Source organism: Pongo pygmaeus, chromosome 9 (genome assembly GCF_028885625.2).
Source record: "Pongo pygmaeus isolate AG05252 chromosome 9, NHGRI_mPonPyg2-v2.0_pri, whole genome shotgun sequence".
NCBI classification, from domain to species: domain Eukaryota; kingdom Metazoa; phylum Chordata; class Mammalia; order Primates; family Hominidae; genus Pongo; species Pongo pygmaeus.
The window spans coordinates 66,927,853-66,940,230 of NC_072382.2; the positions used below are offsets into that span (position 1 = coordinate 66,927,853).

The window sequence follows — 12,378 nt, forward strand, 5'->3', positions numbered from 1 at the left end:
GTTTTAGCTTTTCTTTCCTATTGGATTTTGTAACTGCAACAGTCCAAGGAGTGTTGGTGAGCACAATGAGTTAAGTCCCAGGGCCAGAGGTGGTGTTTTCAAGCTTAGGAACTGGGGGGTCTGGGGGGGGTGGGGGGGGGTGGAAATTGGCTCCTGAAATTTTATTCTTAGGCTAAGGCCTAGCATTAATTATTTGGATATAGTCACTAGGTATAATCACAAGTGCCAGTTTGTTTTAGCTGATCTCATTTGAGGTACATTTTGGTCTGAGAAAGTACTAGATCATCTTTGCACAAGAGATGTCATGCAGAGTACCCTCCCCACCTCCGAAAGAAGTAAATTAATTGAGCTTTTACTCAGGTGAATAAATCAATGTGTGTAAGATGGAAAAATACAAAATGCTTATGGTTTCTTTCGTTTTCCAGTGTTCTGGACTTGGTGCCTCTTTCTGTTATATGCTTTCCTATTTAGTTGGGAGACCAGTAGTATACAAATACCTAACAGAGAAAGCAGTAAAATGGTCACAGCAGGTAAACATGTATTTTTAAATTATTTGATGTAACTCTTTATTAATTGGAAGGTCTGTGTTTAGTCCCTACATGAATTAACTACATGTATTAACCCAACATAAATTAATTCCTAAGTTAACTCAAGTAATAAGAATTATCTTCTGACCAAATAAAAATAGGTGGTAGGCAAATATGAATGTTAATAATTTCAAATACAAATGTTTCAGACCTGTGATGGTAATTTTAATTCTTTATCTTAGTAAATTTAATCAGCAGAGAAGTCAGAGTGTCAATATAAAGGCATCCACATAATTAGATACCTATCCGTTTTATGTTAATGCAGTATTGTGTGCATGTGTTATCGAAACTTGTATCAGCCAACTCCCAGTGCATTTTTTTCTTTTCTTTTTTTTGAGACGGAGTCTTACTCTGTCACCCAGGCTGGAGTGCAGTGGCATGACCTCGGCTCACTGCAACCTCTACCTCCTGGGTTCAAGCAATTCTGCCTGCCTCAGCCTCCCGAGTAGCTGGGATTATAGGTACATGCCACCACGCCTGGCTAATTTTTTGTATTTTTAGTAGAGACAGGGTTTTACCATGTTGGCCAGGCTGGTTTCAAGCTCCAGACCTCAGGTGGCCCACCTGCCTCAGCCTCCCAAAGTCCTGGGATTACAGGCATGAGTCACCACTGGCCTTTTTTGATCATTTCTTTTCTTTTCATTTTTGAGTCAGAGTTTCGTTCTTGTTGCCCAAGCTGAAGTGCAATGGCGTGATCTTGGCTCACTGCAACCTCTGCCTCCTGGGTTCAAGCGATTCTCCTGCCTTAGCCTCCCAAGTAGCTAGGATTTCAGGTACATGCCACCACGCCTGGCTAGTTTTTTGTATTTTTAGTAGAAACGGGTTTCACCATGTTAGCCAGGCTGTTCTCGGACTCCTGACCTTAGGTGATCCGCCCACCTCGGCCTCCCAAAGTTCTGGGATTACAGGCATGAACCACCATGCCAGCCTGATCATTTCTATTGGGTATACTCTGAAGTATCAGGAATGAGAATTTGAAATAAGGTGTTTATATTAAGCAACTTATTTTGAAGTTGTTCTCATCTGATGCTAATTCTTTTCTTTCTTATGACAGGTTGAACGTCATAGAGAACATCTCATTAACTACATTATATTTTTGAGAATAACACCATTTCTGCCTAATTGGTTTATTAATATCACATCTCCTGTGATAAACGTGCCATTGAAAGTTTTTTTTATTGGTACTTTTCTAGGTAAGCCCTCTGGTTCTTGCTGTGTATGAGCTCACTGTGTACATATCTAACAATGTCCAGCTGAGCTAGATTACATGCATGCTCTCTGCAGATTATGCCAGCACCATCTAGAATTCTTGGGCACAAAGCCTGGCTGTATAAATAGATGCTCAGAAGTGTTTGTTGAATTGTGTTGATTTAGGTTATTTTTGTGTCGCCTCTTTAAAGAAGAGCACTTTCTACTGTATATCGTTTTAATGATATAGGGTTAAGCAGGACCTATAACTTCCAGTCCCTCTAAGTGGAGAGGAAAAAAAATCAAATTGCCTTTTTTGAGCAATTTTCTCCTATGTCCCTTCCCCTTCCCTGAGGCTCGATCTGTCGCCCAGGCTGGAGTACAGTGGCATGATCTCGGCTCACGGCAACCTCCCCCTCCCAGGTTGAAGCGATTCTTCTGCCTCAGCCTCCCAGGATGCTGGTACTACAGGCACACGCCACCATGTCTGGCTAATTTTTGTATTATTAGTAGAAATGGGGTTTCACCATGTTGGCCAGGCTGGTCCCGAATTCCTGACCTCATGGTCTGCCTACCTCAGCCTCCCAAAGTGTGGGGTTTACAGGCGTGAGCCACCACACCCAGCCCTTTTTTTTTTTTTTTTTTTTTTTTTTTTGTAGATGTTGCTTTGGCAAAATAGCTCCTTTGTTTTCAAATCAAGTATTAAAATGTTGAACTTGAATTTTCAGTAGAGAATTGATCCTATTTTTCCTTTTATTGAAACCAGCATTTATTGTGGATGTTATCAAAAGTATGGAAAAAGCAAGGATCAACAAACATTCTTGATTTTAAGGAAATAATACTTGATTTTGAAATTAATCAGTGGACATGAAAATTACTTACATATTTTGTGAATTCTCATGATTCTTTGTAGGAGTGTTTTGCTCTTCTTTCCAGTTCGAGTTGAATTGTTTAGATGTCAAAAATATGAGCAGATTTCTTACATATTGAATACCTATTAAAGCTTAAGTTAGTACTTGTGAGAATATGTCTTTTTGAAAAGAATAACCAAAATCAATTATTTATTGCTACTTTAAAAAAAAAAATTAGCTGGACGCGGTGGTTCACACCTATAATCCCAGCACTTTGGGAGGCCAAGGCGGGTGGATCACAAGGTCAGGAGTTCGAGACCAGCCTGGCCAATATAGTAAAACCCTGTCTCTACTAAAAATACAAAAATTAGCTGAATGTGGTGGCAGGTGCCTGTAGTCCCAGCTACTCAGGAGGCTGAGGCAGGAGAATCACTTGAACCCAGGAGGCAGAGGTTGCAGTGAACCGAGATTGTGCCACTGCACTCCAGCCTGGGCGACAGCAGGACACTGTCTCAAAAAAAAAAAAAAAAAAGAAGGAAAGAATGAAAAGAAAAGAAAAAAAAATGGACAAACTTACATCAGCATGGGGAATTTTAAATTTTGTTAAATGTCATATCCATGGAATCTAAAGAGAGAATTTTTGTTTCTATCTCCATTTTATAGGTGAAAGCCAGAGATTTAGTTACTTTCAGCTTTGGCCAAAGTAATTTATTTCCCTTTGTTTTGATTTTTAGTGAAATGTCATCATTCTCTATGTACTTTTGTATACACTGCTCTCTTTACTCACACTTTGAGTATCTTGACCTTGAAATTGCTAGAACAGAGCACATTTCTTTCTTTTTTTTTTTTTTTTTTTTTTTCTCTTTTTGAGACAGATTCTCTCTCTGTCGTCCAGGCTGGAGTGCAGTGGCGTGATCTCGGCTCATTGCAACCTCCGCGTCCTGGGTTCAAGTGATTCTCCTGCCTCAGCCTCCCAAGTAGCTGGGATTACAGATGTGTGCCAACATACCCAGCTAATTTTTGTATTTTTAGTAGAGATGGAGTTTCACCATGTTGGCCAGGCTGGTCTCAAACTCCTGAACTCAGGTGATCTGCCTGCCTTGGCCTCCCAAGGTGCTGGGATTACACGCATGAGCCACCGTGCCGGGCCTTTTTTTTTTTTCTTGTAAGGTTTTTGATAGTCTGGGTGTGGTGACTCACGCTTGTAATCCCAGCACTTCGGGAGGCTGAGGCGTGTGAATTACCTGAGCCTGGGAGTTACAGAGACCAGCCTGGGCAATATGGCAAAACCCCATCTCGACAAAAAATACAAAAATTTTGGCTGGGTGTGGTGGTACACGCCTGTAGTTCCAGCTGCTCAGAAAGCTGAGGTGGGACAATCACCTGAGCCTCGGGAGACTGAGGCTGCAATGAGTGATGATTGCGCCACTCAAGCCTGTGCGATAGAGTCAAACTCTCATGGGGAGAAAACAAAAGCATTTTTGATAAATGTAAAATTATTCTCTGGGCACTTTTCTTGGGTTTTTAAAATTCATTATCCTGGCCAGGTGTGGGGGCTCATGCCTGTAATCCCAGCACTTTGGGAGGCCGAGGTGGGCGGATCATCTGAGGTCAGGAGTTGGAGACCATTCTGACCAACATGGAGAAACCCCATCTCTACTGAAAATACAAAATTAGCTGGGTGTGGTGGCGCATGACTGTAATCCCAGCTACCCGGGAGGCTGAGGCAGGAGAATTGTTTGAACCGGGGAGGCGGAGGTTGCAGTGAGCCAAGATCGCGCCATCGCACTCCAGCCTGGGCAACAAGAGTGAAACTCCGTCTCAAAAAAAAAAAAATCATTATCCTTAAGAGGTGACTAGGAAATATTGAATTCTTTATATGGAAATAAACTTGAGCTTTAAATTCTTAAATTTTTTTCCAAAATGGAGATAGCTGTGTTCTTTTAAGAAACTTTATGCACACAGAACATTTTAATTTTTTAAAAACAATTGGTGGTTTTTACTGTATCTTTTTATATTTTATTTCAGGTGTCGCACCTCCTTCTTTTGTAGCCATTAAGGCAGGAACAACACTGCATCAACTTACAACAGCAGGAGAAGCTGTTTCCTGGAACTCAATATTTATTCTGATGATCTTGGCTGTTCTTTCTATTCTGCCAGCCATCTTCCAAAAAAAACTAAAGCAGAAATTTGAGTAAAAATAATCATCTGATTTTTAGTTTTGCTGTCATCACCATCTCAGGATTAACAGGTGCATCCATTTATGTTTTAAAATCACTTCTTCAGTAATTAAGGAATTTGTAAAATAAAATTTCCTATCAGATAGTTAAAGTAATACATTTAAGTGACAAGGGGAGAAGAAAGTAAAAATGGAAATTGGTATATTGTGAAAAGTGCTATCAATAGTTAAGGTAGACATCTTAGACATCTTATAAATTATTATACCAAGGGTAGCTGTAGATAATAGTAGTGTGTTAGGAAATTGTTGATCCAGCTAATTCATTCAATTTAATTGAATATTTTTTATCTTTAATAACTAAAATATTTTTAAATTCTAGATTTTTTAAAGTAGTGTTGCAGGTTTTGTTAATGTTAGGCTTTTTTCAGAGCGTAAACTGGAAAACTTAAAAAGAGATTTACATTTTCTTCCTCTTTTTTTTTTTTTTTTGTTTTTAGACGGAGTCTAGCTCTGTCGCCCAGGCTGGAGTGCAGTGGCGCAATCTCCACTCACTGCAAGCTCCACCTCCTGGGTTCACGCCATTCTCCTGTCTCAGCCTCCCGAGTAGCTGGGACTACAGGCGCCCGCCACCACGCCCGGCTAATTTTTTTGTATTTTTAGTAGAGATGGGGTTTCACCGTGTTAGGCAGGATGGTCTCGATCTCCTGACCTTGTGATCCACCCACCTCGGCCTCCCAAAGTGCTGGGATTACAGGCGTGAGCCACGATGCCCAGCCCATTTTCTTCCTCTTTTGAGGTAATGGATTTGTTTGGAGATTGCATGTTAGTAGACGACTGAATATGGAAAGGATATCAAGTTATCTATTTTGTTAATTTTATTTTTGTTTTTTATCGTCTAGATTTTGATCATGGATTAATCTGAAATTTAAAGTTCCGGCCAGTCTGTTTTCTTTTATCTTGTAGTTTTTTACAGTATTTCCACTGTGCATATACAAAATGGGTATTACATAACTGTATCATATTTGGTATTGATAATTTTTTTTTTTTTTTGAAACGGAGTCTTGCTGTTGCCCAGGCTGGAGTGCGTGGCATGATCTCGGCTCACTGCAAACTCCGCCTCCTGGGTTCAAGCGATTCTCCTGGCCCAGCCTCCTGAGTAGCTGGGATTACAGATGTGTGCCACCACGCCCGGCTAATTTTTGTGTTTTTAGTAGAGACGGGGTTTCACCATGTTGGCCGGGCTGGTCTTGAACTCCTGACCTCAGGCTATATGTCCACTTCCACCTCCCAAAGTGCTGGGATTACAGGTGTGAGCCACTGTGCCCGGCCTGGTATTGATAATTTATATTCAGATAATTTGTTACGGCTCTTTAATATCCCACAAGGGGCTCTAAAAAGCAAACACTCAAGAGTATGTAGTTTTTAGACATTAAGTTAAGTATTTTAAACAGTGACAGCAAAACACAAGTGATTAAATATAGTTTATTTGTTCCAATGACTAAATTTTACCTCATTTATAAATCTGGTCATTAAGGAATATATTTAATAATATTATGGAATTATTATTTTTATGCATGATGCACCTAGAAAAATGCCTTTTGTTTCTATTGATGGCTTTTTTGTTTGGAGCTGCTTTTGATTACTTATTGCAGTTTCCCAATTTAGTCTTTACTTTATCTAACTCACAAAGTAAAATTAACTGATCACATGGCAACTACTGTATTTAAATAGTTCTGGAAAAATGAAAGTGCTTTTTGCTGCTTGGTTAATGGGTAATGCCCTTGATTCCTTGACTGTAGGACATAGCTGATCTAAAGTACTCTGTCAGTTTTACCTTCACCCATGACTGTCATTATGTTGAAAATTACTTTAGCTGTGAGAAATCCTTGTATGTTTTTATTATGAGAGGTATAATCATCCTCAAAGCCTGTTTTTATTACATGATGTGGACTGATTATTTTTTCTATCACAGTATTAACATATGGATTTTATTGTAAATACAAAGAAAATATATTGATTATTGTAGTATTCTTATGTCACCTGGCCTTTTGCGTGAGATTATTTATTATTTCTAGCAAGGCTTTCTTCCTTTCTTATTGCCCAGAGACTGATAAATCTTTTGTTATTTTTACACATAAATTAATCATAGCCTTTTTGGACACATTCACTAAATATTAATGTATAAAATGTAATTGAGTAAATTTTTATCAGAATTTTAAAAATAAAAGAGCTTAGACTCAGTAGAACTCAGTAGAAGCTTCACTATTTACTCCAGCGTGTGTAAATTGTACTTACTCTATTCTCAGAGTATATTTACTGTCCTTACCATTGATTCTTTCCCTTTGCTAATTTTTTTTTTTTGTTAATGGTAGCTGCGACTTTAGGTGGGGTATATTTTCTTCTCCTAAGAGAATAGACAGTTTTTCCAGATTCATCATCATTGACTGTCAAGAAAGGACCCTTCAGCAGGCTGTACCCTCAATGCAGTGGATGGCCTGTCTTCACGGATTCACAGACTTGGCCTGATGCCACATGTAAATTCAAGCTTTGGCTTGACAACTATATGATAACCACAAGAAGACAAGCATCTGTGGTGCAGAGGCAAGCAGGCTAACTAGAAGTTGACATGCTAAGAAAGTGAAACTGTTCTTTCTTAGTTAATGGTCTTTCTCTGGAGCGCTGTTATTTTGAGTATAATATTTCCATGACACTTAGTAAATGCAAGCTAAAATGTAATAATAATAATAAATTGTATTGGAGAAACCTAAATGTCACATTTGGGATTTATTTCATGGAAGTACTTACATTAAAAAACTCTGGCCAGGCAAGGTGGCTCATGCCTGTAATCCCAGCACTTTGGAAGGTCGAAGCAGGTGGATCACCTGCAGTCAGGAGTTCAAGACCAGCCTGGCCATCATAGCGAAACCCTGTCTCTACTAAACATATGAAAAATTAGCCAGGTGTGGTGGCACACGCCTATAGTCCTAGCTACTTGGGAGGCTAGGCAAGAGAATCGCTTGACCCAGAAGGTGGAGGTTGCCATGAGATGAAATTGTGCCACTGCATTCCAGCCTGGGCGACAGAGCCAGACTCTGTCTCAAAAAACTAAAAATAAACTCTTTGTTGAATAAAAGTATATTCTTAAATTTTGATGTACATTTTCACCACTAAGAACAATGAAATGGCCGGGCATGGTAGCTCATGCCTGTAATCCTAGCACTTCCGGAGGCCAAGGTGGGTGGATCACCTGAGATAAGGAGTTTGAGACCAGCCTGGCCAACATGGAGAAACCCCGTCTCTAATAAAAATAAAAAATTAGTTGGGCGTGGTGGTGTGCACCTGTAATCCCAGTTACTTGGGAGGCTGAGGCAGGAGAGTCGCTTGAACCCGGGAGGCAGAGGTTGTAGTGAGCCAAGATCACACCAGTGTACTACAACCTGGGTGACAAAGTGAGACTCCATCTCAAAAAAAACAAAACAGGGCAGGCGCGGTAGCTCACGCCTGTAATCCTAGCACTTTGGGAGGCCGAGGCGGGTGGAGACAAGGTCAGGAGATTGAGACCATCCTGGCTAACATGGTGAAACCCCGTCTCTACTAAAAATACAAAAAATTAGCCCGGCGTGGTGGCGGGCGCCTGTAGTCCCAGCTACTAGGGAGGCTGAGGCGGGAGAATGGCATGAACCCGGGAGGCGGAGCTTGTAGTGAGCCGAGATGGCGCCACCATGCACCACCATGCCCGGCTAATTTTGTATTTTTATAGTAGAGACGGGGTTTCTCCATGTTGAGGCTGGTTACGAACTCCTGACCTTAGGTGATCCGCCCACCTCAGCCTCCCAAAGTGCTGGGATTACAGGCGTGAGCCACCGCGCCTGGCCAAGTAAATATTTCAAGTACATACAATGAGTTATTTATAAAGGAATCTTTTTAAAGTTCTCTGGCTTTTTGAAAATGGGTATAATCAAAAGGGCTGAAGCTTTCCTGATAATCATTCGGTGGTCATAGTTAAGATGTTTAGAAGATACATCTCATTGCAGTTTTCAGTATTCTGATTATTATTTTTCTTTATCTGGGACAAACTTAGTCTGGGTGACTTGAGGCAGGATACTGCTTAAGCTCTCATCCTCATTTTTCTCATCTAGAATAAAGAGGTCTAAGGTCCAGGATCCTTACAGCTCAGACATGATAGGATTCTCTGAAATTAATGAAAGATTAATAAGCTGCCCCCAATTCAGAATATTAAATTAAGCATACCTTGCTTTGTATAGCTTGTTTTACAGTTTACAATATACTTTCACACACATTTAAGTAAATTAACTTTTTTTTTTTTGAGACAGAGTCTTGCTTTGTCACCTAGTCTGGAGTGCAGTGGCGTGATCTCAGCTCACTGCAACCTCCACCTCCCGGGTTCAACCAATTTTCCTGCCTCAGCCTCCTGAGTAGCTGGGATTACAGGTGCCTGCCATCGCGCCCAGCTAATTTTGTATTTTTGGTAGAGACGGGGTTTCCCCCGGTTGGCCAGGCTGGTCTTGAACTCCTGACCTCATGATCCACCCCCCTCGGCCTCCCAAAGTGCTGGGATTACAGGCATGAGCCACCGCGCCCGGCTAATTTTGTGTTTTTAGTAGAGAGAGGGTTTCACCATGTTGGTCAGGCTGGTCTGGAACTCCTGACCTCAGGTGATCCACCCGCCTCGGCCTCCCAAAGTTCCGGCATTACAGGCATGAGCCACGGCGCCCAGCAGCTTTTCTATTTAGTAGAGAAATGTTGGATTTGATAAATGAGGATGGAAGACAAGAAAAGGATGAAGTAGAGGCACAGGAGGAAGCCATGTGATGAGACAGCACAATGAATGTTGACTTTCTGGTTCTGAGAGTCTTGTGTTCTGCTATTTGCTAGCACGACGCTGGGCAACATAGCCCTACTGTTAGCTCATATGGTGGTTTTGGATGAAGTAGAAAAGGATGTCGCCGGGCACGGTGGCTCATACCTGTAATCTCAGCACTTTGGGAGGCCAAGGCGGATTGCCTGAGCTCAGGAGTTTCAAAACCACCCTGGGAAGCATGGTGAAACCCCATTTCTACTAAAAATACACATAATAATAATAACAATACCAGGGTATGGTGGAGCGCTCCTGTAATCCCAGCTACTTGGGAGGCTGAGATGAGAGAATTGCTTGAGCCTGACAGGCCAAGGTTGCAGTGAGCCAAGATCGCACCACTGTACTCTGGCCTGGGCGACAGAACAAGACTCCATCTCAAAAAAAGATAAAGAAGATGCCCCTTTCTTTTTTCTTTGTAGAGATGGGGGTGGGGATTCTGAGTCTCACTGCATTGCCAAGGCTGGTTTTGAAATTCTGGGCTGAAGCAATCCTCATAGCTAGGCCTTCCAAAGGTGCTGGGACTACAGGCATGCACCACTGTGCCTGGCCAGGTGCCTCTTTCTTAAGATACTTTACTGCCATCTGTTGGAAAACTGTTGTCATAACCATATAAATTAATAATGAGTACAATGATGGTGTCTCATGGTACGATGTACACAAATATGAGCAGCAGCTCTGCCTGTCAGCTGCAGGGCCCCTGGAGCCAGGTTACATATGCTGATAACTCACAACTTGAGTTTAGCAAACCTTGAGGGTGGCAGGCAGGAGTTGAGGCAGCAGGCCAAGGAGTGGCCCAGCTATATCACCCCAGGGTCCCAGCCTCAAAGGTGGTCAGTTGAGTTGCTTCTCACTTTGTCTTGCTCCTGGCAGCCCAGGTAGATGGTTTTGGGGGGGGCTTTTGGTCAGTTCCAACGTTTGTCAAAACCTACTACATTGGAGTGGTGTTTTTTCTAGGTGAAGTTTGTATAGGCTTACCAAAAAAAATCTATGTATTTTACATTTCACGGGAATTATATTACCTTTTGTGGTCCACATATCTGTATTAATTACAAGATATCTGGGACCAGGAGCAGTGGCTCACACCTGTAATTCCAGCACTTTGGGAGGTCAAGGCAAGCACATTGCTAGAGGCCCAAAGTTACAGACCAGCCTGACCAACATAGCGAAACCCCGTCTCCACTAAAAATTTAAAAATTAGGCCAGGCGTGGTGGCTCATGCCTGTAATCCTAGCACTTCCGGAGGCCAAGGTGGGTGGATCACCTGAGGTCAGGAGTTTGAGACCAGCCTGGCCAACATGGCAAAACCCGTGTCTACTAAAAATACAAAAATTAGCTGGGTGTGGTGGCATGCACATGTAATCCCAGCTACTCGGGAGGCCGAGGCAGGAGAATTGCTCAAACCCCGGAAGCAAAGGTTGTAGTTAGCGAAGATCCCGCCACTGCACTCCAGCCTGGGTGACAGAGCGAGATTCCCTCTCAAAAAAAAAAAAAAAAAAAAAAAAGGCCCAGCATGGTGGCTCACTCCTGTAATCCCAGCACTTTGGGAGGCCTAGGTGGACGGATAACAAGGTCAGGAGTTCGAGACCAGCCTGACCAACATGGTGAAACCCCCGTCTCTACTAAAAATACAAAAATTAGCCGGTTGTGGTGGCGAGCACCTGTAATCCCAGTTATTCAGGAGGCTGAGGCAGGGGAATCGCTTGAACCCAGGAGATGGGGGTTACAGTGAACCGAGATCATGCTACTGCACTCCAGCCTGGGTGACAGAGCGAGACTCCATCTCAAAAAAAAAAAAAAAAATTAGCTGGGCGTGGTGGCGGGCGCCTGTAATCCCAGCTACCCAGTAGGCTGAGGCACGAGAGTTACTTGAACCTGGGAGGCGGAGGTTGCAGTGAGCTGAGATCGTACCATTGCACTCCAGCCTGGGCGACAAGAGCGAAACTCTGTCTAAATAAATAAATAAATAAATAAATAAATAAATGACTGTCTCAAAACACAGACAAGCTTTTGTTCCTTTGCCAGCTTAATAAAGTGACCCCCCTCTGAGGCTCGAACTCAGGACCTTCAGATTACGAGACTGACGCGCTACCTACTGCACTAAGGAGGCAGCTAAAAGATGTTTTGCTTCCTGTAGTATACAGTTCTATAGGTTTTGGCAAACGTAATCGTGTAATACCATGCAATCAAAATATAGAACAATTATTTTATTCCCCAAAGCTTTTAAGAGCTCAGCTCAGCTATTTAGATAGCTAAATATATCTTCCTTTTGGGATCTGGTCCAAGTGCCATTCACTTCCCTTCATTATATCATTCAGCCTTTCCTAGGAAGCTCCTGGCTCTCAAACTGATGGGAATAAGGAGGCCACTGTGCTCACAGTGTAAGGGGGAAGGGTGAGTGCAGCACAGATAAAGTCATCCACCCACACTCTCAAAATACTCTCAACCTAGGGGGACCCAGGGAGAAGGGGGAAGAGGCTGAGGGGAGCACTGCAGTTACTCCTGGTCTTGTAGGAGAGCCAAAGGGACTCTTTTGCTTCCTTGGTCCAGCTACCCTACCCTGTCTCAGCCTCCACACACACACTCTTTTCTCTCTTTCTTTCTCTCTCACTTTCTTTCTCTCTTTCTTTCTCCCTTTCTTTCTCTCTCTCTCTTTCCTTTCTTTCTCCTTCCTTTCTTCCTTCCTTTCTCTCTTTC

General features: G+C 42.3%; 1 protein-coding gene and 1 non-coding gene across 5 annotated transcripts in view; one reads left to right on the forward strand and one right to left on the reverse strand.

Moving 5' to 3' along the window:
- TMEM41B (transmembrane protein 41B) overlaps nucleotides 1-7,574 on the forward strand; it is a 33,567-nt gene extending 25,993 nt beyond the window's left edge. For 2 of the 4 annotated variants that reach the window (XR_008492320.2, XR_008492319.2), the window contains exons 5-8: nucleotides 426-530; nucleotides 1,642-1,780; nucleotides 4,655-4,877; nucleotides 7,178-7,574. Coding sequence is in view for 2 of the 4 variants with exons in the window: in XM_054438372.2 (XP_054294347.1) it covers nucleotides 426-530; nucleotides 1,642-1,780; nucleotides 4,655-4,824 (414 nt within the window). In the remaining 2 variants the exon portion in view is untranslated. Of the gene's footprint in view, nucleotides 1-425; nucleotides 531-1,641; nucleotides 1,781-4,654 lie in introns of those variants that run through there. The other 2 variants (XM_054438372.2, XM_054438374.2) reach the window with 2 other exon arrangements.
- Nucleotides 7,575-11,716: 4,142 nt separating this feature from the next.
- On the reverse strand, nucleotides 11,717-11,791 carry TRNAT-CGU (transfer RNA threonine (anticodon CGU)). Its single transcript has one exon. It is a non-coding gene; the product is annotated as a tRNA-Thr (tRNA).
- Nucleotides 11,792-12,378: the final 587 nt, after the last annotated feature.